Source organism: Parus major, chromosome 25LG2 (genome assembly GCF_001522545.3).
Source record: "Parus major isolate Abel chromosome 25LG2, Parus_major1.1, whole genome shotgun sequence".
Lineage (NCBI taxonomy): Eukaryota > Metazoa > Chordata > Aves > Passeriformes > Paridae > Parus > Parus major.
In genome coordinates, this window is record NC_031794.1 from 480,773 (window position 1) to 507,130 (window position 26,358).

General features: G+C 56.9%; 2 protein-coding genes across 8 annotated transcripts in view; both read right to left on the bottom strand.

Moving 5' to 3' along the window:
• MTMR11 (myotubularin related protein 11) overlaps window positions 1–3,942 on the bottom strand; it is a 4,715-nt gene extending 773 nt beyond the window's left edge. For 2 of the 6 annotated variants that reach the window (XM_033519766.1, XM_033519765.1), the window contains exons 1-13: window positions 3,612–3,942; window positions 3,146–3,218; window positions 2,885–3,027; window positions 2,531–2,781; window positions 2,351–2,438; window positions 2,183–2,271; window positions 1,985–2,106; window positions 1,836–1,899; window positions 1,558–1,628; window positions 1,301–1,476; window positions 1,049–1,219; window positions 672–863; window positions 105–437 (exon numbers count right to left, since the gene is read on the bottom strand). In XM_033519766.1, coding sequence (XP_033375657.1) covers window positions 105–437; window positions 672–863; window positions 1,049–1,219; window positions 1,301–1,476; window positions 1,558–1,628; window positions 1,836–1,899; window positions 1,985–2,106; window positions 2,183–2,271; window positions 2,351–2,438; window positions 2,531–2,781; window positions 2,885–3,027; window positions 3,146–3,218; window positions 3,612–3,854 — 2,016 coding nt within the window. In that variant the 5' untranslated portion in view covers window positions 3,855–3,942. The remainder of the gene's footprint in view (window positions 1–104; window positions 438–671; window positions 864–1,048; window positions 1,220–1,300; window positions 1,477–1,557; window positions 1,629–1,835; window positions 1,900–1,984; window positions 2,107–2,182; window positions 2,272–2,350; window positions 2,439–2,530; window positions 2,782–2,884; window positions 3,028–3,145; window positions 3,219–3,611) is intronic. The other 4 variants (XM_033519767.1, XM_033519768.1, XM_015650271.3 and 1 more) reach the window with 4 other exon arrangements.
• A 2,783-nt stretch (window positions 3,943–6,725) lies between these two features.
• Window positions 6,726–24,147, bottom strand: OTUD7B (OTU deubiquitinase 7B). 2 transcript variants are annotated; one of them, XM_015650292.3, is made up of 12 exons: window positions 24,044–24,147; window positions 17,889–18,012; window positions 17,537–17,707; window positions 17,175–17,393; window positions 13,553–13,654; window positions 13,044–13,171; window positions 12,545–12,657; window positions 11,840–11,967; window positions 11,087–11,236; window positions 10,538–10,652; window positions 9,776–9,860; window positions 6,726–9,184 (listed from the first exon to the last, which is right to left on the bottom strand). In XM_015650292.3, exons 2-12 carry the CDS (start codon window positions 17,959–17,961, stop codon window positions 7,901–7,903), a joined length of 2,568 nt encoding a protein of 855 aa, XP_015505778.1. In that variant the 5' UTR covers window positions 17,962–18,012; window positions 24,044–24,147; the 3' UTR covers window positions 6,726–7,900. The 2 variants fall into 2 exon arrangements, with proteins under 2 accessions (XP_015505778.1, XP_015505779.1); XM_015650293.3 differs by having other exon boundaries at window positions 24,048–24,124.
• Window positions 24,148–26,358: the final 2,211 nt, after the last annotated feature.

Genomic DNA, 26,358 nt, shown 5'->3' on the forward strand with positions numbered 1-26,358 from the left:
CCAAACCAGGACCCCCCCCAAACCAGGACCCCCCCAAACCAGGACCCTCCAAACCAGGACCTCCTGGGCCCCAGCCTCCCCCCGTGCTTCAGTTTCCCCAGTACCTGTTCCTGGGGCAGCCCCCTGAGGTAGCAGCGGTGCCAGAGGCGGACGCAGGGCCCGAGGGTGCAGGGCAGGAGCAGCCCTGGGGGGGGCTGGCAGGTCCCCAAGAGCCCCCCTTGTGTCCCCAGGCTCTCTGAGAGGGACACCCCGTGGGGGGGGCGCGGGGGGGGGCGGCTCCACCAGGGCAGGGGGTGGGGGCACAACGAGCCCTTAGCCAGCGTCAGCACCAGCCTGGGTCCCCCCTGCGGGCAGGGGTCTCCAGGCTGGGAAAAGGGCAAAACAGGGATTAGGAAAAGTGGAGGGTTAGGGTGAGGGTTAGGGTTAGGGATGAGGGTCTGAGGGATGAGAGGGAGTAGGAATTAGGGGGAAACAAAAAGGGGTGAAGTCCGTTGTGAAGGGAAAACAGGGGAGGAAAAATGGGGTGAAAAAAGGCATTAGGAATAAAAGGGGCTGAAAGAGGAAATGCGGATAAACAATAGGAATTAAGGGAAAAAGGGAGGGAAAAGCCAGCCAGAAGGACAAATGGGAGGCAAAGGAAGGGTGCAGCCCCCCAGCCCAGCCCCACTCACCGTGCCCGGGGCCAGGGACTCAGCAGGGGCCGGGGGTCCCATAGGGTTCCGGAATTGCTCCTGCTGCTGCCGGGTGTAGCGCTGCCCCCAGGCCCAGACCGGGGGGAAGGTGCAGGTGCGGGGGCCTCCCCTGTGCCCCCCAGGATCCTGCCAGCCCCCCACAGGCCAGTAGGTCTGGCTGGGGAGTTGGGGCTGCGGGGCAAGAGTTGGGAAGTCAGTCCCCCATTTGGGATGGGGAAACTGAAGCAGAGCAGGGAAAACAAAGGGTGAAATGGGAGATCCCAGTTTGGAATGGGGATGGAGAAACTGAGACAGAGTGAGGAGAAGGGGTGAAATGGGAGGGTTTGGGGATGCAGCAATGTGCCCCTGCCCCTCACCATGCTGCTGCGGCCCCGCTGGCGCTGGCAGCTGAAGCGGAAAGTGCTGAAGTAGGGGCTGAAGCTGCTGTCGTGGAGAGCCAGGAGAAAAGCCTCAGTGAAGCCAAAATCTGCCGGGAATTGCCACAGGAGCTGCCACGTGCAGTCCAGGAACAGCAGGAACACGGGGGCCTGGGGGTGATATGGGATGGGGTGGGCTCACCTCCTCCCAACTCCTGTCACCCCGGTGGGACAGGAATGGGGGGGTCTCACCTCCTCCCGAGGAGCGTCCCGGCAGAGCAGCCCCAGGCGGTGCGGGAAGGGGTGTCCGGCTGCCACCCACTCCCGCTGCACCAGGCTCTGGAAGCCAGGCAGGGAGCGGGCGTGGGGGTCCCCCAGGAGCTGCACCAGAGAGGCCAGGAGGCAGTTCAGGTCCCGATCCGAGGGCTCTGGGGGGGCAAGGTGGTGAGGGGAGGATCCCCTTTCCAGCCTCCTCCAGCCCTTTCCATCCCCCATCCTGGTGCTCCCACCTTGCAGGACCACAGAGCAGCGCTTCCCTGCCAGCAGCAACACCACCTCCACAGCTTTTCTCAGGCAGGTGCTGGGGGGCAAAAGCAGGGGTTCAGGGCACCCCAAAATGCCAGTCTCCCCGTTCGGGTGGCTCCTGCACCCACCACAGTGGCCACATCACCCCACAGTGCCAGCTGGCCTGGAGGGGACGTTCCACCATGGGATTTACGGTGAATTTCCTCCCTACACCCCAAAATACCTCCCTACACCCCAAAGAGCCCCCGTGTCCCCTGCTCACCGGACATGGTCCAGCCAGTGTGTCCCCTCCAGGGCTGAGAGCCACTTCTCCTCTGCCACCGCACCTGGATCCCATGGGATGGGGTTTCAGTGGAGGGGAAGGCCCCTGGGTGATCAGGGGGTCCCCAGGGCCTGCCTGGTGCCACTTACCAGGCAGGCAGAGTGCCCGCAGCCTCAGGTGGGCGAGCTGGATGTCAGCGAGCGTGGGCAGCTCGGCCGTGTCGGCCAAAATGCAGGGCCCACGGTCCCCCAGCAGCAGCGCCTCCAGGCACCTGGGGGGCACAGGGAGCCCCAGCTGGGGCCAGGCCAGGGGTACACCTCAGCCCCCCCAGGCCCCCTGAGACCCACCTCACGTCCTCGCTGCCTGGCTCTGAGGCTGGGTGAAAGCTGGCGGCTCTCAGCAGGTCCCCCCCACCCGGGTGGTGCCAGCACAGGCGCTGCAAGAGAAACGGGGTGACGCCCCCACATCCCCCTGCCAGTGCCCCCTACCCCGCCAGGGCCTGCCCAGGCACTCACAGGCACCCGTCGCTCCTGAAAGTGGGCAAAAGTTTGCTTGAGGTCGCGGTCCAGAAGCCCACTGGGCACCCACAGGTACTGGGGGAGGCTGTGGGAATGTGGGACACAGGGTGGAGTCCCCCAGATCACAGGTGCCATTTCCAGTGGCTCAGACAGTGTTGGGGGACTGACAGGCTGTACCTGGGGGCCATGTCGAAGCGCTCATTGACGGTGCTCACCCTCCAGCCCACAGTGCCAAGACGCTGCAGCTCCTTCTCCCAGTCCCACAGGCTCTCGAAGAGCAGCATGGTGGATGAGCCTTCCTCCTCATCCTCCTCGTCCTCGTCCTCCTCCGGGGGGTCTTCGCCAGGGCAGGACCAGCCATCGTGTCCCTCAGCAGCGTCCCCCTCCCACTCAGCTGCCTCCCGTGCCTGTGCGATGGCATTGGCCACCTGCGAGGGCAGCCAGGGGTGGGGTGTGAGCTCCCCAGGCTTCCCCGGAACCGTGGGGTACTCCAGAGTGAGGGTACAACACTTCTGCACCTCCCTGGCTCACCCGGAACGCCTGCGGAGCCAACCCGTTCTCGGGGAAGTAAAAATGGAGCAGGCGGAAATCCCGACAGAAGACGGCGAGTTCCTCGGGGATGAACTTGAGGGTGGAGGCGGCCGTCAGCACCTTGGGCTTGGAGAAGCTGCTGGCTGGGGTCAGGGGGATGAGGCTGTCGGGGCCAGCCGAGACCTGCCCAACTCATTTACATGGGGCTGAGCCCCGAGACCTGCCCAGCTCATCCCTTGTACCCCCGGATGTCCCCATTACCTGCCACCAGCTTGTGGATGCAGGGCAGGGCCACCTCATCCTCAGAGCGGAGGAGGCCACGGGAGCCAGGAGCCTGTGGGAGAGTGGGGAGGGCTGGAAACTGCCCCGGAGTGTCCCCCCAGTCCCAGGAAGGGTGATGGGGATGGATCTGGACCTGGCTGTCCCATGTCCCTTGTCCCCCACTAAGTCCTGCAGTAAGGAGTTCCCAGGGTGAAGACGGTGGGTTCCGCAGTCAACGAGCCAGGATGGGCTGGGCGGGAGCTGGGATGGGAGTCAGGGATGCCGTGGGGTGGGGCTGAGCCGAGGGTCGGGGTACGGTGGGATGGGTTCGGAATGGGATCGGGATGCGGTGGGATGGAGTCCCGCAGGGGCAGGGGTCCCCCCGGGGCAGGAGACGCGGGGCCCCACCGTCCCGTTCCTGATCCCGCTCCCGCTATTCCCGGCGTTCCTGGTGTTCCTGTCGCACCTGGCCGGGCAGGAAGGCGAGGCGGCGGTTGGTGCAGAGCAGCGTCCCCGGGACGGAGCCGCCGCCGTTCCCGCAGCGCTGCCGGGCGCCCGCCGCCTCCTCAAGCACCCGCTCCCCTGCGGGGACCGACACTGGGTCCGGGGCTCCGAGCGCGCCGAGCCTCCCCCAGACCCCGGTCCCGGCCCCGGCCCTACCTGGGAGCCCGGGGAAGGTCGGGCGACGCCCGCCCGGGGCCCCGCTCATGGCGCAGGGACTTTGGCCGGGCGGGCCCGGAGCGCCGGGGCCAGAGCAGCCCGGGAGAGAGCCCCGAGAGCCCGGCCCGGCTCCGGCATCCCGCCCTCCCCTCCGGCATCCCGCCCTCCCCTGGCATCCCTGCCCCGGCATCCCGCCCCTCGGGGCCCGGCGCTCCGCGCGCCGCCATCCCAGTGCCCGGTACCGGCGGCGGGACAGGGGGGACCCCGGGGCCGGGAGCTCCGCGGGCGGAGGCGGAGCGGCCTCAGGCACCGCAGGGCTTCAGCGTTGGGGCGGGGGTGCAGCCCTGCGACCCCGTCAAGAACGGGCGGTTCTGCGGTCCTGCAAGCGCTGCCCAGTGCCGGGAACCCCCAAATCCCGCCAGCAGGGTCACGGGCGGGGGGCCCGGGGCCCCTCCCGGCACACGGCAGCAGAAGCTGCTCGGTGACTCACAGCAGAAACACGGAGCCTTCTCCTCCCAGCCCAACGCCGGCTCCCAAGCCAAGCCGGCCCCTGCCTCACAGCGGGCAGCAGGTGCATGGTGGCCCCGGGGCTACCTGTGCCACCCCTCAGTGCCACGAGACCTCCGGGCACCCCAAAACCCAAAGCCCGAGGCAGCCGAGGTAGCAGTGCCGGCACACGTCAGGATAAATCCTGACACAAACCAGGCACATGGAAAACTCAAGGAAACTCCAGTTACAGCTGATATTTGGGTGTATTTCTCCCCAGATGTTTGGGGCTGTCCCAGCTTTGGAGGCTGCAGCTCGTGCACCCCAATTTTCCTCCTGCAGGAGAATCATCTGGCAGAGGTTCCTGGGGGCTTGGGTAGGCTTTTGGCTCTGGCACCTGGCAGATGAGAGGAATTTCCTGGAGGCTTTGAGCTCGGATGTGCTCCAAGCCAGGGGTCAGTCTGGGCCACAGCAGGAGGAAAGATCCTGGAGGAAAATCATCTGGCACACGCAAGGAACTGGGCATGGAGTGTCTACTCACAGAATCAGGAGGAAGGAAAAAACACCAGGAGCTTTGAGAGAGAAAATCCCAATGACAGAAATCGTATGGGAAACTGCTCCCGGGGTTCCACCCTCTGCCATCCATCTCCAACCAGCCCCAAACCTCTTCTTCCTCTTGTTTAAAGCCTCAGCATCCACATGGCCCATGCGGGACTTTATCACTGATTTTGTCCTGAGACTCGGGAACCAAGGGAACAAACCTCTGGGGTGGCCTTGGGATGCAGCTGGAGAAAAGGCTCCAAGACCAGCAAGGATGGAAAGAAACAGGGAGGGAAGGGTGTTTGAGGGTATTCTTTTTTAAATGAAAGCCAAGAATTAGTACCAAAACGGAATCACACAGTTAATAATAGAAATAATGACCCCCCAACATAAATAATAAATGATAACCCCCAAATCCCAATAATTGGATGGAGAAGGGGACGAGGAGCAGCCCCAGGACAGAATTGGGGATGCCCAGAGCGCTTGGGGTGAGGGGATAAAGGAGCCTCAGGTGCATCTGCTGAAGGTTTTTATTGTCAGAGTCTGTGGTGCCACAATGAGGCCACAGGTACAGCCCAAGTGCAACGCTCTGGCCCTGTTCACCAGGAGGCCAAATATCACCAATTAATCTGGAATTAATTTTTTTTAAAAAAAGGGGGGGGGGGGCGGTTTGAATAAACCACTGCATAATTAATTCACTCAGTGTCATGTTAGTGAGATCCAAAGCTGCCCCAGCCTCCCCTGCCAAGAGGCCGGGGAAAGGCAAAGGTGAATCTCATCTAATAAAATCAAATCAAATCTCATTAATGGGTTTTACACACGCTGACAGACAAAGTTTTCCTCCACCAGGATCTGATGGCAGCAACCAGTAAGTGCACTTAGTTTGACCTTGGGGTCACACCACAGTCTCCCCATCCCCATCTCCAGGGAAAAATCCCTGCTGGGGGCAGGCTTGGTGCTTCTCCAGTTTTTGAGTTTTCCCTCCAGGACTGGTGCTTTTCCTACACGTTTTCTGCCTTCTCCCTCTCTCTCCTCCCCACCAAATCAGCGAGGAATTCTGGGGGCTTCCCATCCCCACCCAAGCCCAGCATCCTGGGATGGAGCTAACCACACAGGAGAGAAACTTCCCCAAAAGCCAAGGAACAAGTGATGAAGCACCTCCCGCCTTCCCTCCCGTGCCCTGGGGCACCCCTGCTCCCGGGATGCCAAAATAAAGCTGCTGCTCCGATTTTGGGAAAAATAAACATCAAAAACTGGAATTTAAACCAAGTTCCCATAAATAGTGTAGGGTTTGGGTTGGGTTTTAACCATTTCAGCTTAAAATTTGGGGTGAACCAAGTGGGGGCAGAGCCTGTGCCACTTAACCAGCACTGCATGGGTGGACTTTAACCCCGGGGTTGAAGTCCATTGGAATTCCTGCAGTTTGAAGGAGAAATGTGGAATTTGTTCGGAGGTAAGGAGCCAGCTGGAGTGGGTGTCACACCCTCCCCTTCCCACAGCTTCAGCCATGCTCAGGGATTTTATAAAACCAGGGAAAACAACTCACACTGGAGTCAAACCATCCCTGGGGTGTCTGAAATTTGGATGTAAAAATCTGCAGACAAGGAGCATTGCTGGCTGGTCTCAAAGTGTCAGGATCCCACTAGGAAAGGCCTTATCTGGGGGCATTTAGGTGTAGGAAAGGCCTTAATTCAGGGGGGTTTAGGTCTAAATTAACATTTTTAGGGCCAAGTGTAAGGCGCCGGGTGATCCCCCAAGCTCAGCACACTCCCAGCTCCTCCGCCCAGGCCCCCATCCCTTCTCCTGGATATGGCCATGGGCAGGAAGGGGTTGCAGAGCTTGATGCCTTCTGGAAAATCAACCCAAAAATAAAATCAAGGGAATGTTGTAAAGCTCTGGCTGAAGAATATAACTCCTGTTTTATTTCCACATGATAGGAAATGCTGCACCTCACTCTGTGCAGGATCAGGCCCAGTTTGGAAGCTGCAGTTACCAAAAAACCCAAGGAATTCTGTGCAAACATCGCAGTGCTAAAGTGAATCCCACCCTGGGAGCCAGGGAGCTGGGATGGGGTCAGGAATGGCGCGGGACGTTAGTCACAGGAGGATTTTACCTTATTGTTCTGCTTTTTAGCCCTGTTATCAAAAATATGGATTAATTCCGCAGCCTAAAGGTGAGTTGGTGGCTCAGCACAACGGAGCCGAGTTAATCAGGATCAGAGGTAGTACAGAGTAGCTGTGCTCAAGTAGGAGTTACATGGGGCTGTGACCCCCCGGCTCCACCCCGGGACTGGGGGTGCTCTGGGACCCCTTCCCAGTGGGTATTCCTGCAGGATTTGCCCCACGCCACTGGGAATTCCTGGCAGGAGATGCTGACCCAGGATCTCACCTCAGCTCTCCTGTGGGCTGGGGGTTCTGCACAGGAAGAGAAACCTCCAATCCCCTGGCTCCCCCCGCCTCAGAAAGAGTTTAAAAACAACATTTTAAAACCAGACTTGAGCTCATCCGTAGTGGGGGGGGGGACACACAGAGCCCTGAGCCCATCCTGGTGCTCAGAGTCATCCCACCTCACCTCACCGATGTCCAACTCCAACATGGTGTCGCTCAGTACCAGCAAGAAGAAATACAGAATAAAACCAGTGTTAAAAAATTCCATTAAAAGGTTTGTGACGCTCAAAATGGGGCATTTTTGCTCCGTCCCAGGTGGTCAGGAAGCGGGAAGGACCCGGTGGGAGCTGCTCCCCCTGCCCACTCCCAAAGCTTTGGTCTGCTTTATTGAGTTTTTGAGGAATTCTCCCCTCTCACCCTGTGCTCCGACCCGAGCAGCCCCCACTGTCCCCAGGAACCCCTGGGAATCCTCCTCCTCCTCCTCCTCCTCCCTCGCAGGGGCTCTGGGAAAGCAGGGGCTGGTTTCCCCCCTCTCTCCCTCCTGCCCCACACCCATCCGGCCAAACGCCTGCTCCCACCTCCTGCAGAGTGGGAGAGGAGCGTGGGTGGGTGTAAAACCAAACTGGATCTCTGTTATCGCACCCCCCACATTGCAGGGGTCCGGACCCGCACAGGGGGAGCATCAGAACCTGTGCACCAGCGCCTCCCGCTCCCTGCGCCGCAGCTCCTCCTTGTAACAGCAGGAACAGAAATTCCCAGTCTCCGGGTGTCCATAAAAGCTGCAGTTGGGCTGTTTGCACTTGGTCTGCTGGATGTTGTAGAGGACTTGGCTTCTCATTTTATCCGCTGTTCCTGCCTTGTCCTGCTGGAGGAACTCCCGGCAGCCGTTGCTGTGCGGGGGGAGGCAGCCGGAGCCCTCGCACTCCGCAGGGAAGGGAGGCTGGGTGTCCATGTCCGTGGGGGAGAACCGGCCCAGGTGGGCAGGGCCGGGGGGACAGGGGCCGAGCCGGCCCTGGTGGTGCCGGGGCAGGGTGGCATAGGGGGGGAGGCTCCCACAGGGCCCCCCCGCCAGCTGCCGCCGGCCCTCAGGGCAGCTGGGTGGGTGCAGCCCCTCAGCACTGCCCATGGAGGGCCTGGGGAAGGTGAAAACGCCGGAATAGCCGGCGGGAAAAGCGGCTATTTTAGCAGCCACGGCTGGCTCCAGGGGCTGGGGAGGGTAGGTGGGGGGTGGCTGGGAGAACACGGGGCTTGGCATCACCTCCTCGCTCCGCTGGGCACCCACCTCCCCTTCTGGCCTCTTGGCCGGGGCAGCGCTGCCCAGAGCCTTCTTCTCCGCCTCCTTCTGCCGCTGCTCTGCCAGGAATCGTTCCTCAGCATCCAGGAGGTACCTCTGGATCATCTCCTCCTGGAACTGGTGCCGGCTGCTGGTCTTGAGGTGGCTGGCGAAGATGAACTTGCGCTCGCCCTGCATGGCCGCGCGCAGGATGCTCAGGCTCAGCCGCACGTCGCTGCTGTACTTGTAGGGATCTGACGGCTTCTCCAGGGCTGCTTTACCTGGACACGTTTTCTCTGCAGGAGCTAAATCTCCTGGGGAACATTCCTCTTTGCTGTCTTTCCGTGTCTTCAGAGATCCTTTCTTCTTCTTCTCCAGGGTGTCTCCCTGCCCATTGCTCATGCTGCCCTTCACAGCTTTGCTGTGCATCAGGCCCCCCATGTTCTTTTTTAGTTTGCTGCCCAGAGTCTTCCCGAAGCTTCCCAGCTTGTTGGCTACCGAGTCTGCCCGTTTTTTATCCTTCTCCTTCTCCCGCTCTTTCTTTGGTTTCTCCCTGTCCTTGCCCGCCCTGGTGCCCCCATTGCTGGCAGAGCTGCTGCACACCGACTCCTTGTCCGACTCGCCTGACTCTGCTGCCGAGCGAGGGTCATCACCTGCGGACGCCGTGGGGGATTCTGGCTGAGCCAGAGGCGCCTGGGGAGGAAGGAAAGACGAATATCAAAATCTAGAAACTCCTTGGGTAAAGATTTTCAGGTGGAACATGAAGCAAAGGAGGTGGTGCTGCCTGGAACACACAGGGGACAGCATCCGGACACAGTCACTGCGTCCCTGGTGCATCCTGCACATCCTTAAATATCCCTGTGGCACCCCTTCCACCTGAGCTACTCCAGGATCTTATGATTCTATTCTGTAATTCTATGATGCCTCCACTTGCTCGAGGTTTCAGATGCAAAGCCAGGGAAGAGGAGGGTGAGACTTGTCCCAGTCTCAAGGTGGCCGTGAACCAAGAGCTCCCATCTGTTTGGAACATGGGGCATCCCTGAGGGGCACAGGGGCCTCTGGGACACGTGAAGACTGAAATGAGGCATGGAAAACTCTAGGGAAAAGGCGCCCAGCTGCAAAACGGAGTCACTTCCCTGCTCTCTGAGCAGAATCAGCCACAATTCCTGTGGGCACAGAACCCCACAGGAGGCAGAGCCCCCAGGTAAGGCCCCATCTACAGCTTTGCTGTAGAGAGGAGGGTTGAATAATTAATAGGTAAAGAAGATCCCCCTGGTCCCTTACCTGCATGTCACAAGGCAACGTGATCCATCGGACATTCATGTAGCTGTGCAGCAGGTGCAGTTTGGCTTCCAGCGACAGCGTCACGCTGGCATTGGAGCAGAGTAAATCCACAAGTTACAGCCATTTTCCATTTCCCACCTGGAAGTATCTCCCCCCATATTTACATTATTCCTTGTGTTATGTATCTAAATGGGTGTTTTCCTACAGCAGGTCCAACGGCACAGAAGGGACAATTATGCAGCAATCCTTTCAATGCAAACCCAGAGGGAGAAATCAGATTCCTCAGTGTTGGAAACAAAATGCTTCTGCCTCAGACATAGGAATTTCCGGGACCAAACCATGGTGAGACCTGCCCAAAGTCTCACCCAAACCAGGCATGGTTTGCTGGCCACCCCCTCCACACTCTAGGGACCCACAACACAGGGATTTGGTGGAGAATGGAAAAATGCACCTTTGTTGTGCTACTGTGACAGAAGATCCTCCACTGCTGGGAGTGTTTTGAGCTATGCCCAGCCCAGAGCTTCACGATATGTGGGAATAAAGCTTGTGAGATATCACTGGCCCACCCAAATCGTATCAAAATGAAGGAAAATGAAGGAAAAGCTGCTCCATCCCATGAAGAGTGTCATTCCCTGGGCACAACTTTCATCCACCACAAGAAATCCCAGCTGGGGTCAGGACTGACCCCGTCATCCTCTCTGCTCTGCAGATCACCCAGACCCTCAGTGCAGCCTCACCCTGGACCACCTGCAGATCACCAACCTGGCCAGCTTGACATTGTCACTGTCGTCCTTCCCCCACTGCCACTCCTTCCCGGGATCCACGGCGAAGTGCACGGGGAGCAGCTTGTGCTCAGAGTCTGTCAGGGGGATCACAGCTGCCCCGGGACAGAAATGTCACGTTTACAGCCCAAAAGGACAAATACTCCACACTTGGAGCCAACTCAGAGCACCCACCAGGAGCACTGTCACCTCTGATGGGAATGGCCTCACGGCAAATCCCAGTGACTGCCAGTACTTGGGACCATGGAATGCCTCGTGACCCTTAAAGGAAGAGCTTCTTCACAATATCCCATCTAACTCTGCCCTGTGTCAGTGGAAGCCATTCCCCTTGTCTCGCCCCTCCAGGGCCCTGTCCCAAGTGTCTCCCAGCTCCTGGAGCCCCTTTGGGCACTGGAAGGGCTCCAAGGTCAGGACACTGTTGGTTTTCTGGGCTGACAGTGCATGTTGATGGGTCCTGGCCAGCTTTTCCCCCCCAGCACCCCCGAGTACTCCTCCTCAGTGCTTTGTTCACCTGAATCTCATCACCCACCTTGATCCTTTGTGTTTTCCTTCTGCTCCATGGAGACCAGGGCAGAAAAATGGGCTTGGTCATAAGCCAGAACCAATGGAGACCGGTGGCATTTGTTGGCTGGGACTTCCAGGGGCAGATAGATCCCCCCAAAGGGAATTGGGGCAAATGCTGGGAAGAAACAAGAGCGGTTAGTTCTGGTCACAGGTTCAAGAGTTCAGAGTTGTTTGTGCTGCAACTGCCAGAATGAGACATTTGCCTCAGCTGAGGGCTCACCTGCAATTATCTGTCCTCAAAGGGGACATTAAACAAAACCATAACCCAAAATAGATGTTTATTTTACATCAGTAGGATTTAAAATGTAGAATAAACTGGCATTTTCTATAAAAAGCCCTCCACTCCCCCACAAGACAAACTTTGCCCACAGAACGATGGAAATTGATTAACCTTCTCTGACAGGAAATTGAAGCTGATGGTGGAAAATCCACCACCCAGGGAACGGAATTTCCCATATCTAGATGTGTGTGTAGGAGCAAAAGAGGTAGAAGAAAGAAAAAACCTTGTGTGGATGCTCTTAAAGGAGCAGAAATTGGATTGGGAGCCAAGCCTGGCCCTGACCCCTCTGTGGGTTCACCGGTAGCAGGTCAATTCTCTCTCCTGTGCCATTCCCAATTCCAGGTCCAGCCTTCAGGGCAAAGAGGCCCCAGGAAAATACAGGGTGGAAAGGAAAGGGGGACAGATCAGAGAGGCTTTGGGAAGTGAGGCAGGTCTCACCTTCGCCGCCCGAGTCCCGCAGCATCGTGTCTGCCACCACCACGATGGGTCTCTTTAGCACATGGGCCAGGACAAAGACGTGGAACTCCTCCAGGCTCTCGTACACAGGCTCCTCTGAGCTCTCCACCCTTGGGGAAAGGGGAAGTTGAATGCCATCCCTTGGATATTCAATCATTTGCTTTGCAACACCAGGAGGAGATTGCCCAGTCAGCCACACAGAGGTGGGTGGGCAGCACTAAGGCTGATCTCAGCACTAATCTAAGGGTTTAGGGTTCCCAAAACGTCCTGCTCCAAGACTAGGGCTTGTGCCCAAGGAACACCCAGCTGCTGCCTGGCATTGCTGGGAGCCCCTCACCTAAGGAGCTGGACAGCAGTGGCAGGGAGGTGTCTTTGAAACAGAAGTGAGATAGCAAGAACTCTGGGTTACTCTCTCATTTCAGAGCAAGCAACATAAGGAAACATAAGGAAAAGATTCATTCCCTACTCAGTCCATGTGCTACCCCACAGAAGAGGCTGTGCAGCACCAAAATCCTTTCCTGGGATGCTCTATGTGCCTTGTGTTTCCTCGGGATCCTTTGTCCTTCCCCTGACAGCCCAGTGAGACAGAGCACCACAGACCCACTGCCCTGCCCTGGAGCAGCATGAGCTGTGCCCTGAGGGAACACATTCCCTGTTTTACACCTGGATGTGCTCTCTGCTCCGTACCCGCTGCAGCCGCCGCCGTTGGTGCCGTAGTGCACGCGGGGCTCACTGGACGCCAATTTGATCAGCTCATTCCACTCCTTCTGCCACTCCTCCTCCGTGTAAACCAGGCCAGACTGAAAAACAGCAAAGAGAACCCAAAATCCTCCAAGTGAAACTCTTCCAGTTGCTCCAGCGCAGGTTTATACCCACAGCACAACTTTCCTCTATGGGTTTATGCAAAAACAATCAACATACTGTGCACCACGTCCTCAAAAGTGCTTCCCAACACTCATCCAAACTTCCCCTCTCAATTTAAATCCATTCCCCTTGTCCTGTCACTTGTCCCAAGACCTTTTCATTCCGCTACAGCTCTGACTGCAGGACACCCTTTACCACAGCACAGTCCAGTGGCACAGCAGGGAGCTGCCCAAAATTGCAGACCCGACAGGAAGCACCTCCCAAGGCACAGGATGTTCCCCTTGGCAAAGAGGGCCCAAAGCAGCGTTCAGCTGGCTCCCACCTCCTTGTTCTGCTGCGTCTGCTGCCAGCGCCATCTCCGCCTCAGCGCTTCCCGCTCCACTCCCTTGTCCATCAGGGTGTAGAGGGACTTCCGGAGCATGAGATCCCGGTCATGGAAGCCCCACATACCTGCAGGGAGAAGGAACGGACTGAAAGGTCAGGAAGGGCTAGTGTCACTCCCTGACCCACTGAGCTCCCTGCACAGATGCACAGAGAAGGGAAGGGGCTGCTCTATTGTCCCACATTTCCTTCAGCAATCCAGGGAAACTTGCCAGACAGAGGGGGAGAAGGATTTGAGAAGCATACAAACTGCTGGCAGCCCCTTCAAACCATCCCACTCCCAGAGCCCGAGCACTGCGACTGCTCTTGCCCACAAATGCTGCTGAAGCCAGAGGAGCAGCGGCATCCTGGTTTCCCAGCAGAACGGGTGGGTCCTGCTCCCAAAGGGGGATCTGGGCTCTCGTCCAGGGACTGGTTGGCTGTTTCCCTGGGGATTAAACCAAGCCTTACCCAGGGAGGCAGCATGGAGCAAGCAATTCCCATCGCCAGTGGTGGCCAGGGGCAGCAGCCGCTGGCAGCTCGGATCCACCGTCACCCACCAGTTGAGACGCCCTGGGGAAATTTGGGAGAGCATGAAACCATGGCATAACACAGACTAGGGAACCCCGGGGGGCACTGAGGGGCTCAGCCCTTCTGAAACCACAGCCAAAAACCAGCTGAACCAGTGGGGGAGTGCCTGGACAGGTGGGAAGGTACAGACTCATCCCAGGACTGGGGGGGAAGAGTCAGGACAGTGACAAAGCAACAAAAGGAGGAGGCTGGAGCTGCAAAACTCCCCAGGGATGCCAGGAAAAGACTGGGCTGAATTTGGGGTCACACATATCAGAATTACACACAAACAGGAGCCAGGACTTCCACCCAGACCAGTTTTCCTCCATCTGTTTTTCCTGCACCCCCCTTATTTCCCTCCCCATAGCCCATCAGGCTGAAAATGTGTCCAGGAGCACAAACAACTTCTCCAAGGAAAACCAGCCTTTTTCTGCTTCTTGGAACCAAGTCCCTCCAGTTTCAACTCTCACATGGCCGGGTTTCCCTGCTCATTGTTTTTTAGACAGAATACTCCAGGATTTCTGCTGATCCCAGCAGCTTTCCTGCTGCAAATACAAACCGACAGCACTTTAGACTGGGAATTTTGGGTCATTGTGGTGATTCAAGTCAAGAGCAGCTAAAAATAGAAGGCAGGGAAAAATGCCCAGCGAGCCCAGCGTGGCTGTAGATTCAGCCCTTCCCAAGGGAGCGAAGCCGGGCTGGATCAGGACTCTGAAGCCCCCGTCCGTATCTTGCCCTGCCTTCAACATCCCTCCTTGGCTGCCGTATTTTCCAGGATTTTGGATCCTGTGTAACAGGCAGTTTTATGGCTGGACGAGGCTGTTTAGGTTTCCAAGTTGTATTTAAATTTCTCCTGCAGGAAACCAGCCCTTTCCCATCGTTTCCAAAGAGCCTCTCCTTCCTCTGGAGCAGGGATCCCAGTACAGACATACATTGCTGGGAATGCTTTGTACAACCTCAGGCAGGGCAGCTGGAGAGGAACTGAATGCAGAAAACAGGGCTTAAAACATCCCCAAACACTAGAAAACAAAACCCACGAGGTTCAGCATGACACAGGCAGGTTGTTCCTGTCCCCAGCGCCAGGAAAGGGACCCGCCAGAGCTGGGAGCGTTCCGCACTGAGCCTGGGACAATGGCTCTGCAAGGAGAAGCCGGCTGTTCCCTCAATATTCCCAACAATATGCTCCTGGCACGGAGGAGTCGGGAGCCTGGCCAAGTGGCCCAGGGCCAGGGGAGCAAACGCAGCGCCTCACAGGAGCTGTCCCACACGTAACTCTGCTGGGGCAGCACCGAGAGCTCCTTCTTATCCATTTTTCCTCATTCCTGCAGGATTTGATGCTCTTCTCCGTGAAGTTTGCATGTCTGGTTGGTGCTCCTGAGGCTGCACAACCTCTGCCCAAGTCAGATCTGAGGGGACACACCTTGGAGAGGTATTTCTGTGCCCAGTGTTTGCACTGACTCCAGTTACGCAAGAGAAGTCGTCTCCAAAGGAACTGCACGCCCAGCCCTCCTCCCAATGTTTTGCTCCTGTCAAGGCGGCGGAAAGGCCGAGAGGCTGCCCAGAAGTATCGAAAACAACACATTTCTCTGTGTGTGGCTCGTAAGAGCCAGCCCTGAGAGCTCTGCAGGGAAATCAGCTGGATTTAGGAGCCTGAGGGATCTTCCCAGAACGGCCACGGTGGCAACAGATCTGCATGCAGGAAAAGTCCATTGGCATCCAGAAGCTCCCTGTGCATCCAGCACCGTGACCCTTTGTTACCCCACAGAACACCTGCTGGTCCCCACAGGGTGTTTGGGGAAATCCCATCGTATCTTCCAGCAGGAGCCACCTGAACAGGTCAGGGCAATGGGAAGGAGCTGATGGCTCTGCCCAGCCTGAAGGGAGGATTGCCTCATCCAAACCACAAATGGCTTCCCCAGGGCTACCGGGAATCCACTCTCGCTGGTGACACAGGGAGCGTCCCAGGGATCCAACACAGACACCGTTCATCGCCCTGTGTGGCACCCAGAGACCAGCGGGGGTTTCTCCCTGGTACAGGTGAAGGACCAGGATCAGGATCTTTCAGTTCTTTGTGATTTTTTTCCCCTAATATCCTCAGGTGAGGTACTATGGATTTCTCCTCCCCGTGTGCCACAAGCAAACCCACTCTGCAGTTTCCCAACTCAGAGCAAGCAAGGCCTGATTCCCCATCCACAAGGGTTTGTGTCAAAGGATGCCAAGGCTCCACTGAGGGCCAAGATTCCACCTGCACCATCTTTCCATACCACCCCGAGCACATTCAAAGCATTCCCAGAGGATCTCATTGAAGTTTACAGCCACTTTTAAAGCACTTCCTCTGCCACAATGGTGTAACAAGACCTCTGAATACATGGGGAAGAGGATCTGAACATTTATTGGGCTATAAAATATTTCCTTAATCCCCTAAGGACAGTGTGTGCTAAATTAATAACTGGAGTCTCTGTATATCACAGCACCAGGCTCAAAACCCTACTTGGAATCCAGCTTGGAATATTTCATAGCTGCACTACAGCCCTTTGTTACAGACAAAACATTCATTTATAACAACCCACAGACATTCAAGTCTCTGAACGGCATTTTCTAAAACTGAATTTCTAAATTCCTTCTCATTAATGGCATCTCAGCACACCTGAAGTGCCCCCAGCCCACGGATGAAGCACCCAGTAACCCCCAGCCCCGCACCCCGTTTGTGCTGGGACACAGGAACCCAAGCCCTGGCTCTGCTGGGATGAGATCTGGGGTTTATCTGCACCAGAGCCAGCAGCTGCTGTCACTGCAGGGCGTGACAGTGTAATGGGATCGCTGGGATCAAGTGCTCATTCCCAAAACATGAGAATATTTCTTACAGCAACTCCTGAGCAGGACAGGGAGAAGCTGGGCCCCCAGAGTGTCTGTTATCCCTAAGGATAACGTGTTTTCTGGTATGTGCAGCACCACGGGAACAGCGGGGGCTGTAAACCCTCCTGAGATCCCTCACAGCATCCTGGCCCTGCCCACGGGAACCATCCTGGTTCCAGGGATGAGGTTTTTCCCTGCCAGCACGAATGTCCCTCATTCCCTCATTTACAGACCCCCTGGCAGCTCTTCAGGAACCTGATGGAAAGCAAAGCAGGGGGTTCCTCCCCAGGAACCCAGCAGGCACTGGAGCAGCAGCATCAACCTCCAGGGTCTGTAATCAATGCAGAATCTGTCAGCAGGACGTGTTACACAGGAACTCCCTTTTCCCAGTCTCTCCGTGGGATGGGCAGGATGGAGCACTGGGATGCTCCAAGGGTGAGACAATGCCAGTTTTGGGGTGTTTTCCCTCTCAGCTGTGCAGAGTGGTAACAGCCCTGGGTTATTTACACTCAGGTTCCATGGGTGAAGGGAAGTGGCTCCTTCTCAGCCCTTGCACCAGGTCATAAAAATGCTGGAATGTTCCCTGTTGGATGTCCCAGGGTGCTCCCAGGGGTGACACTGCCCAGCTGCCCACGGCACACACCACCAGCATGGATCCAGCACTCACCAGCCTGCTCCAGTGCTACCAGCATGGACTGCTCAATAAGATCCCGTTCGATGAAGCTGCGGAAATCCTCGGAGTACACGGTGAGGTCAGGCAGCTGGAAGGTGCAGATGGGCATCTCCAGCAGGTGTTCGCTGCTGCTGCCGTTGCTGGAGACGTGGGAACGGGCCAGGGACACGATGGTGGAGCTGGCATGCGAGATGCCTCGGGACAGGCGCTTCTCTAGGGGAAAGAAGGAAGAGCAAACAGCAAAGTGGGGCAGGAGCAGCAAATCCCAGCCAGCACCAAAGCTCCGCGGTTCTGGCAGTGAGCGGATCGCTCTGGCACGGGGATTCGGGAGATGCCTCTGGCTCCAGGACCCTGACCTTGCACGATGTCATCCTGGCGCTGCAGCGGGGGCCTCCCCGGCCGCGCCACCTCCCGCTCCGGGGGCCGGGCCCCGCGGCCCTCGTTGAAGGAGTGCGGGAGGTTCCCAGCGTGCACCTGCCGGAGCTGCTCGAAGTCGCTCAGCGCCGCACTCAGGTCCCAGTTCTTGCCTGGATGGGAAGGGAGCGGCGCTGGTCCCCCTCACCCGGCACGGAAACCGAGGCACTTCCTAAACATCCGTGTCGGAAACTATTCTGACCCCGGCTCCCTCACCCTCTTCCAACCCTTCTTCCTCCTGGCTCAACATCAGCCACCCCGGGCACTTCCCTCATTATTCCCAGTTCTCCATACCTTCAAGGAGGTCTCTGGCCAGCCCCGGCTCTGCCCCTGTTGAGCGGACAAAATCCGACAGGACGATGTCCATAGCCGAGGCCAGATGGAGTCAGCGGCACCGGATCGGCTCCTCGGCATCAGTCTGGGAACGACACCAAGAGCACGCCTGGACTGCACATCCCGGTCGGGAATGAGCTGAGGGGGATGCAAACCTCCCCCGAAAATTAACTGTGCTGGGGACTGCTGGGTCATTCTTTGGGAATGGCAAGAACAACACCCACTTTGCTGTAACCAGCAACGGGCATTTCCTTGGAAAATTCACAAACTAAACCCAATTCTCATCTCAAAGGTGGTGGAGCTTTTTCTTCCAAATTAGGAATAAGGATCCAGGAATAAATTATAAAATAAGTGAGTATTTGGGAGCAATGAGAGAGCAGGAAGTTTCTCCTGTACATTTACAGGAAGCAGATCCTTCTCCCATTCCACTCCAAGCACCCCAGCTGTGAGGCAGAGAAGGGGAAGTAAGGACAAAATGCTAGAACTAGGAGATGTGTCCTAAGGAAAATACATTTTAAAAAGCCCCTTTCAAGCCAAAAAACAGGCCAAACCAAATGAAACAATCCCAATTCCTCTTGCAGAAAAAAATCAACGTCCACACACAGCTCCTTTCCACTCCAGAGCCCCTTGCCAGGCTCCTTTGACTCCAGAGCTCCTTCCCAGCAGGGAACAAAACCACAGATCTATTCCTAAATCTGGATTTTGTCAGGTTCTGAGCCTGTGGAAGGCGTGTGCTCCTGCCATGCCTTCAAATCCTGATTTTCCGCATTCCTCGGGGCAGAGAGGGAAAGGAAGAGCAGCCTCATCCATAGGAGTCCAGATCAGCAAAGTGCTCCATGGAATTTGGGGTTTTGCAGTTAAAGTCTATGATAAAAATTTTGCCATCGAGGAACAGAAAAGAATGGTAAAAAAATTTATGCTGAGCTGAAAATCTGGAAGGGGAAAATCTGGGAAGGCTGGCAGAGGGAGCTGCTGGAGTACTGAGCATAAGAGCAAACTTCAGGACTGTGCTGAATATGAACAAATCTGGTTGTTTTCCTGGTACCCAGGAAATAAAGTCTCTTTTTCAGGATTATCCCTAAAGATGGGCAAAACCCCCTGGGTGCCTTGAAATGTTTTTTTTTCCAAGATTATCCTTAAAGGCAGGTGAAATTCCCTAACAGCACAACTCCCCACAAGCAACTGTTACATCCAGTCTTTAACCTCAGATTTCCTGGCTTTGCTGGAAAAACACCATTCCCACTCCCACAGTCGTGTGGCTATTAAGTTCCTCCTCCCAGAAAAACTCTGTATTCCTTCCCTGCTGGAGCAAGCCGGGAGCTGCGTTGCAAGAAGTGATGCCAAAGCTCAGTGCATTCCAGGAGCACAATTTGGCACTGATTCCTGCTCTTACTCCACCAATTTAGGGAACATCCCTAATTAGGAGTCGCACGTTTGGATCCTCTAATCCCTGGCAAGAGCTGCAGGAACAAGCGGCAGCTCCAGGATGAAACTGGCTGCAATAATGGGTAAAACTTCCTTCAGGTGGGCGTGGAATTCCAATGAAAATGAAAACTCAGCACACGCAGTGGAGGTTTGGGGAGGGAACAAGAAGCACATCCCACCCCCTCGTCCTTGGCATTCTGAACTCCCGCGTGCAAAAAAATGCCAGGGAAAACACAGATGGAAAACTCTGGGTCCAACAAGGCGGTGATGGATTGTTGGAGATTTACTGAGGGTTCGGACAGAGAAATGTCCCCACCCCAGAGTTACTGATTATTTCCCTTTCCTTGTGGAAGGGAAATGCTCTCTCCTCTTCCCTTCCTCCAGAACAGGTTGGAAATATGAGCCCAGGTAGGAAATCCAAGCCCCAGGAGATTCACAACTGCAAATCCATCCCCCAGCAATGGAGCAGGTGCTGAGCATGCCCCAAAGCCCCTGGGAGCACACAGGGATGAAGCACGGCTGGGAGTAATCCAAAGTGAGTGTTCCTGGCACATTCCAACCAGAAATATGTGGAAAACATCTATTTAGGACTAAGCCCAGTTGTTCCTGTGATCCCGGCGATCCCAACATTTCTCTGCAGGACACACCAGCAGGCTTTTCAGCAAATGTTTAACAAATATCCCCCCACACTATTAATATATTAACAAATATCCACAGGGCCTGAGCACAGTAACTAACACTCCTGATGGAAGTGAGGAGTGATCAGCTGTGCTGGAGTCGCACATCGCTCGGACCAGGAGCTGCAGCTCCATGCAAACAGCATTCCACAGTCTCACACCCATGGGAACCCAGCGAAAGCCCTATCCCAACATGCCAGCAGATCCACCCAGCACTGACACCAACCTTCAGCCTTCCAGGCAGCAGGAATCTGCCCAGTTCCGCCTCTGGGAATGGGACAAAGCCAGGTTCAGCCAATCCCAGCAGCCTGCAAATCCTTCCTAACAGGAATTCAGACTTTTAACAACAAATGTCCACCCAAAATAAGGGTCAAGTCATAAAACCCCCCGGAGCCTCCTCTCTCTTTCTGCCTACGGCCTTTCCCAAGGCAACTCCAATGGTCACATGCCAGGTTTGGGAAGAGACTCACCAAGAGCAGCAGAACATCCTGGCCCTCCCTGCAGCACTGCACTCCCTGTCCTGACATCATCAGAAACCAAGGGAGGAATTCAAGAGCACACAAGGTCCAAGAGCTCAGTGTCACTCGGCTCCATCCTGGAGGAAATAAACCTTTGGGAACACTAAAGTGAAGCAGTTCACCAGAACCAAATGTGAAGCAGCAAAACCAGATCCATTCAAAGATCCAGACTGGAATTTATGGGGCTTTAATTCCCTTATTTTGTTAAATTTCAATCGTGCTGAACATACTGCAGAAACAGGAAATAATTCTCTTTGTTAGGGCCAAATCCTGACCCAAGGTCAGCCACAACCGGTGGCTCCAGCATGTTTATAAAGAGACTTCCAGAAATATTTCAGGAGCAGCAAACTCTGATGCCTCTCTCCTAGATCTGCCACGTGATGTTTTGCTGAGGGCAGGAACCAAGCTGGGAGCCAGGACTCCACTCCCAGGGCTCTCCTCCCAGCCCAGCCCCTCCGCCACATCCCATCCCCACAGGGACACGGGGAACCTCAGGCCAGACCCTCAGCGAGCTTCAGGTGAGGCAGGAGGTGCCCAAATCCACGGGAAATTTGATCCTGCCAGATCCACACGGATGTTTTTGCTCCCAACATTGGGGAGCTGCAGCAGAGTGGCAAACGAGCATATATCAAACTCCTAAAGCCCAAATCCTCCAAAGCCCGGGGATTTGGCAGCACTCAGTGCTAAGCAGGGGGTCCCGAGGGGAAAGGCCATGCTGGGATCTGCAGGTGGGACATGGGAGCAGCTCCCACTTGGGCCCTATTGGAGTAACAATGAGAAAAATGAGCTTCTCCATGAAGTCCAAGCGAGCATGTCCTGATGCTCCTGAAGGAGGTTTCTGGCTTCCTGCTGCTCTCCAGAACAGGGGGGGCTGCCTCCATGCCATCCCACATCCCTGTCCTGGCCCAGCAGGTTACCTAACGCCGCCAGAACAGCCGCACGCTGTGCCGAGATTAACGGCTCCCGTCCTGACCTGACACCTGTGCTGTGCTCACTAAGCTCCATCCGGAAGCGCTGGATGGACCACAGACCATGCAGCTCCTGCCTCTTCCAGGACGGGAATCAACCCGGCTTATCATCATCATCATCACTAAAAACTGCTATTCCTGATAAAACTGATGGTGCAGGACACCCGTGGAGCTCACCAGCCCCCCAGCCCAAAGGAGGGGAGCTATGAGTGCAGAAGGAAGCCAGTCCGAGAGGGAAGAATGGAGATGTTGGGGAACAGATGGCACAGGCAGCTGTGGCAGTGCTGGATGTGGCTCTGTGGCTGCACCTCAGGCGTGGCAGGAGCAGCTCTCCAAGATTTACCATTCTGGGAACCGCAGGCTCTGGAACCTCCGGCAGAGTTTTAGCACAATCCAAAAGGACAGCACATAATCCCTGCAAATGAGCTTTCCCAGCAGGGTAAAGGGGCTCCTAAAACCACGCTGGTGCTCACGAGTCAGAGCGGGAGTGAAGCGACAGTTATGGAAATCATACCATTTTTATAAAGCTTCAGTGCTTCAATGAACAGCTTTATCCCGTTTTTTCCAGAGCTCCAGCTGCTTCCCAGTGCTCCAGACACAGCTGGGCTCCTCCCAATACCCAGGTTATCCTGAACCTTGGGCTGAAGACCCCACCAGATTGACATCTCCAAGACAGATAAAAGCTGAAAAAACACAGCAGCTCCATCAAATCCAGGCTCTGTCCCACCATCATTATCCCTCTTGGTTATCAATTCCTCTTGCTCCCAAAATCATAGGATTCTCTAATGAAGCACTGACAATGAACTCAGTTCTCTCAGTGTCTGCACCAAAGAAATTCCCTTTGAGCCAACTTCTCCCTAAACCAGGCCGTGACTATTTCCAGCCTGGTTCTCTGCAAGAGCTGGGCCTGGCACACGCTGTCCTTGCCTGTATCCCAGGGGGATGCTCCAAGTGTCCCCTCTGCAATCGAGGCCACAGCAGCTTCATCACCAGTTCCGCGCATTTTCTCCCCAGAATATTTCAACCCAATGCTCCTCCCACAAGGAAAATCCATTTTCAGTCATTTGCAGGGATGAGTTCAGGGTGTAACTCAGGACTGGGAGAGCTGAAGTGCCAACTGAGGGCCAGAGCATCTCCCACCACTCCCCCACAGACAGAAGAGCCACATCCTGGCACCGAGTGGCACGGATTCACTACAAATACCAGCAGAAAATTAAATAAATTCCAACAGAAAACCAAAACAATCTATACTAAGGCACCGGGAAGAGCAGAGTCCTAAATTTTAAGCGATTTGGGCACACGGCTCCTTTTCCCATCCCCAGCCGTGCTCCATCCCAGTGGAATTTGTATGCTCCTGCCCACACCAGGGGCTGACAAGGGTCTCACACCTGAAGCACACACGGGAGATGCAGGATGTGTATCCTGACAGCTGCCCCTTCAGACACATCCAACACTGCATCCACAAGTGGCCACACCACCTCCACTTCAGAAGTTTCCTTAGCACAAAACCACCTTTAGGTAGCTTACACATCACATTTCCCCAAAGAACAACTCAGCATGGATATGAGCCAGGTCAGGAAGATAAAACCCAGCGGTGCCAGTGATTCAGAGTGAAGAACCCCGGCTGGAAGTTTGGACTTTCCAGCTCCATGACTTCAGCAGACAAGGCCTTTAGGAACCCGGAGGTGGCCGGCTCCTGCCCGGAGCCACCCCAAGTACCCCTTTCACAGACAGGAAAGCCGAGGGGCCCCGCAGCATTCCCGGTGCACTGAGATCCAACCCAGCTCCCGAGAGGTTCCGTCCCGCTACCATGAGTGACTGCCAAGGCCTCGGAGCAGTTTCCCCGGAGCCGGGGATCGGCCGGGGCTGGGGCCAGGAGCTGCTCCTCGCTCACATCGACAGCACGGAGACCGGCGAGGCAGCGGGGAATCAGCCAGACGAGGAACTCCCTTTCCTCACGGATCGGGACCCGCAGGGTTGTTTCTGAGCTCGTGTTTCGCTGCCGACGGACCCGAGCCCGGCCCCGGCTGCCGCTCAGGGCTCTCCCCGCTCGGCCAGGGACCCCGGGAGCGACCCCAGCCTGGACCGGGCAGGCGGCCGCATATCCCGGCGCTCCCAGGGGAAAGAAAGTACCAAGAGGACAATTATTTCGCCCCAAGTCGCCGGGACCAGGAAAATGTCACTCCCCTGCCCCAGGGGCAGCGGGGCCGTCCCCTCCCTGGCGGTGGCTCCAGCGACGGGACAGCCCAGGGGGCTCCGCACCGGGAACGGGCGGGGGGAGCCCCCCGGCCCCGCAGCTCCCCGGGCTGAGGCGGGACCCGCAGCCGGGACCCGCACCCCGGGACCCACCCTCGTACCCCGGGACGACCTCCGAGACCGACCCCAGAACCCGCATCCCGAGACCGACACCGGGACCCGCCCTCGCCGCCCCCTGAGGCCGCGCCATGACCCCGCGGGCGCTGCCGACGCCGCCCCAAGGCCCGGCCCCGCCAAAACTTTCCCGAGGCCGAGCGGGGGCCCGCCGTTACCTACGAGAGACTCCATGGGCGGCCTGGCACGGCCCGGCCCGGAGTGGCCCCCGGGCCCTCCCGCCGCCGTCGCCGCCGCCGCCGCCGCTGAGGCCGCTCCCGGGGCGGAGGGGGGGGAGGCGGAACGGAACGCGCCACCCGGAACGCGCCGCCACCCCCGTTCCCGCCCGGAACGCTTTGGCGGGCGCACGCGGCCGTGCCGGGAGGGGCCAATGGCGGCGCAGGGCCAGGCCCGGCCCCGCCCACCGGGGGCGCCACTGCTCGCGCACGGCACTGGGGAGCAGAGCGACCCCTGGCGGCGTGACCGAGACCCCGTGAGGGGCCCGAGACCCCCGTGAGGGGCCCGAGACCCCCGTGAGGGGCCCGAAACCCCTGTATGGGGTCAGTAACGCCTTTGATGGGGCCTGAGAGCCCATTTAGAGGGTCTGCAATCCCTCCCACTGTGAGGCCTGAGACTGGGAGTGGTTGACCCTTCCGTGGGGTCTGTGCCCCTTGCGGGCAGGTGAAACACCAGTCCCGGAGGGTGAGGGGCACCACCTGCTCCCTGAGCCTGATTCTGTCTGGACATCGCTTTCCCTACCGTGGAAAGCTTCCTGTTCCTCGCCCACGGTGCGGGAGCGATCAGCAGCTGCAGAGCTGGTGGGATGGCCCAAGTGCCCCACATTCCCTGTGCCGAGGGCTTGGCATTCCCTGGGCTGTGGGTGCCCACGGCAGCGGGGTGTAACAACGTGTCCCAGCGCTGTGCCAGACCGGGGCATCTGGTGGCCAGAGCAGGGGGCTAGTGGTGCCACCAGCTGTGTCAGGATGTGCCAAGAAGTGCTGGCCCAGCTCCCATTAAGCCATTGCTGGTGTATTTTCCCCCTGGTCCACCTCCCACTCAGCCTTCTTCTTCCTTCATGGAGAAAACCTCCAGGTTTTCTCTTAGGAAAACACAGGTGGGCCAGGGCCTGGGCCAGTGGGCGCCAGGGACTGCTGGGGCTGGTGGCAAACAGGCCACGTCATGCGCACAGCTCAGCTGATCCCGATGTTGAATCCATTCTTTGTGTCCTGCCAGGAACCTGCCCTTGTTTGTGTCCTGCACAAAAGGATTGTTTGTGTGTCTGGGCAGGGAAATGTCCAGCGCAGAAAGGACAGGCACAGGGTTTGTCCCTGCTGGCTGCACTGTTTGTCCACACAGTGGATCCTGCCCAATGTCCCTGGTGCTCAGCAAGGGGCCAGAGTGTCCCTGTGCTCTGGAGTGTTCCCTGTTCTCCAGAGTGCTCCCCATGCTCCAGAGTGATCCCTGCCCATTCCATCTCACCCTAATCCCATCCTGCTCCTGCTGGAGCCATGGTGAGGGGTCAGCACAGTGTTAAACAGACATAAAATCACATCTCATTTCTGACAGCTCCAGTTAGAACCATTCCCAGACTGAGCAAAAGGGTTTTGTTGTGAATTTACCACTGAGGAACCAGCGGGGGCCTTGGTGCTGCTGGTCCCTCCAGAGCCACACACAGGGCAAGGCAGTGGGGACAACTGCCCCGCACAGGACACCACAGGGATGGAGGGACATGAACCTGGTCTCCCCGAGCACGGTGATTCAGCCAGATATGCTGGGGGACATTTGGATCAGTTAGGAGAGGCCATAAAGAGGATCAGGGGTGGAGAGAGGGGATAAGGATGGAGGAGCAGATGGCACTGGAGGAGGGAGGCCAGGATTTTGCATGGAACTCATTTCACTAGTGAAGGCAGCATCCAAGGACAGAATGCAAAGGCTGGGGACACAAGATCCCCGCAGCTTAACTTGGGATCCACCCCTGGCTCAGGAGCGATTGGTGAAGGTGATATTCAAGGGCCTTGGTAGCAGGTTGGGAAAGAGCTTTTCCTGCCTTAAACTCCACTTGACTTTCCCCCAAAGCCCTCTGGAGCCGCCAATGAACATAACTGGCACAGGGATGCTGCTTCCTAAAGGATCCAGTTGGGCCTTTCAATGTTTATTTGGTTTTTTCTCCCCCTCTCACTTCTACAAGTACTTTAAAAAGTACTTTAAAAGTACTCTGTACTTTTACAACTGCATTGTAAAACAATAACAAGGTGAGGTAAAGCCCCTCATGATTCCTGATCTCCAAAGCTGGGAACTCATCCTGGCCTTATTTTACCATCAAGAGCCTCTTTTCATGGAGCGTTTTCCTGAGGAGATACCTGGGACACAAGTGCTGGCCCAGTGTGGAAGAGCAGGGCAAGGGAGGGGTGTTCCCAAGTCACCCAGGAGGTGCTCAGGAAGCACAGGCTGCCGTGGCCATTTCTCCTTGGAATCAGGAGTGGAGAATCCATTG

Coding starts and splice junctions, on each gene's coding strand:
- OTUD7B (XM_015650292.3), bottom strand. CDS start 17,961: ATGGACATCGTCCTGTCGGATTTTGTCCGCTCAACAGGGGCAGAGCCG. Junction 17,394..17,536: donor CCAGGATGACATCGTGCAAG/GTCAGGGTCCTG, acceptor TCTTTCCCCTAG/AGAAGCGCCTGTCCCGAGGC. Junction 11,237..11,839: donor GCGGGACTCGGGCGGCGAAG/GTGAGACCTGCC, acceptor GTTTCTTCCCAG/CATTTGCCCCAATTCCCTTT.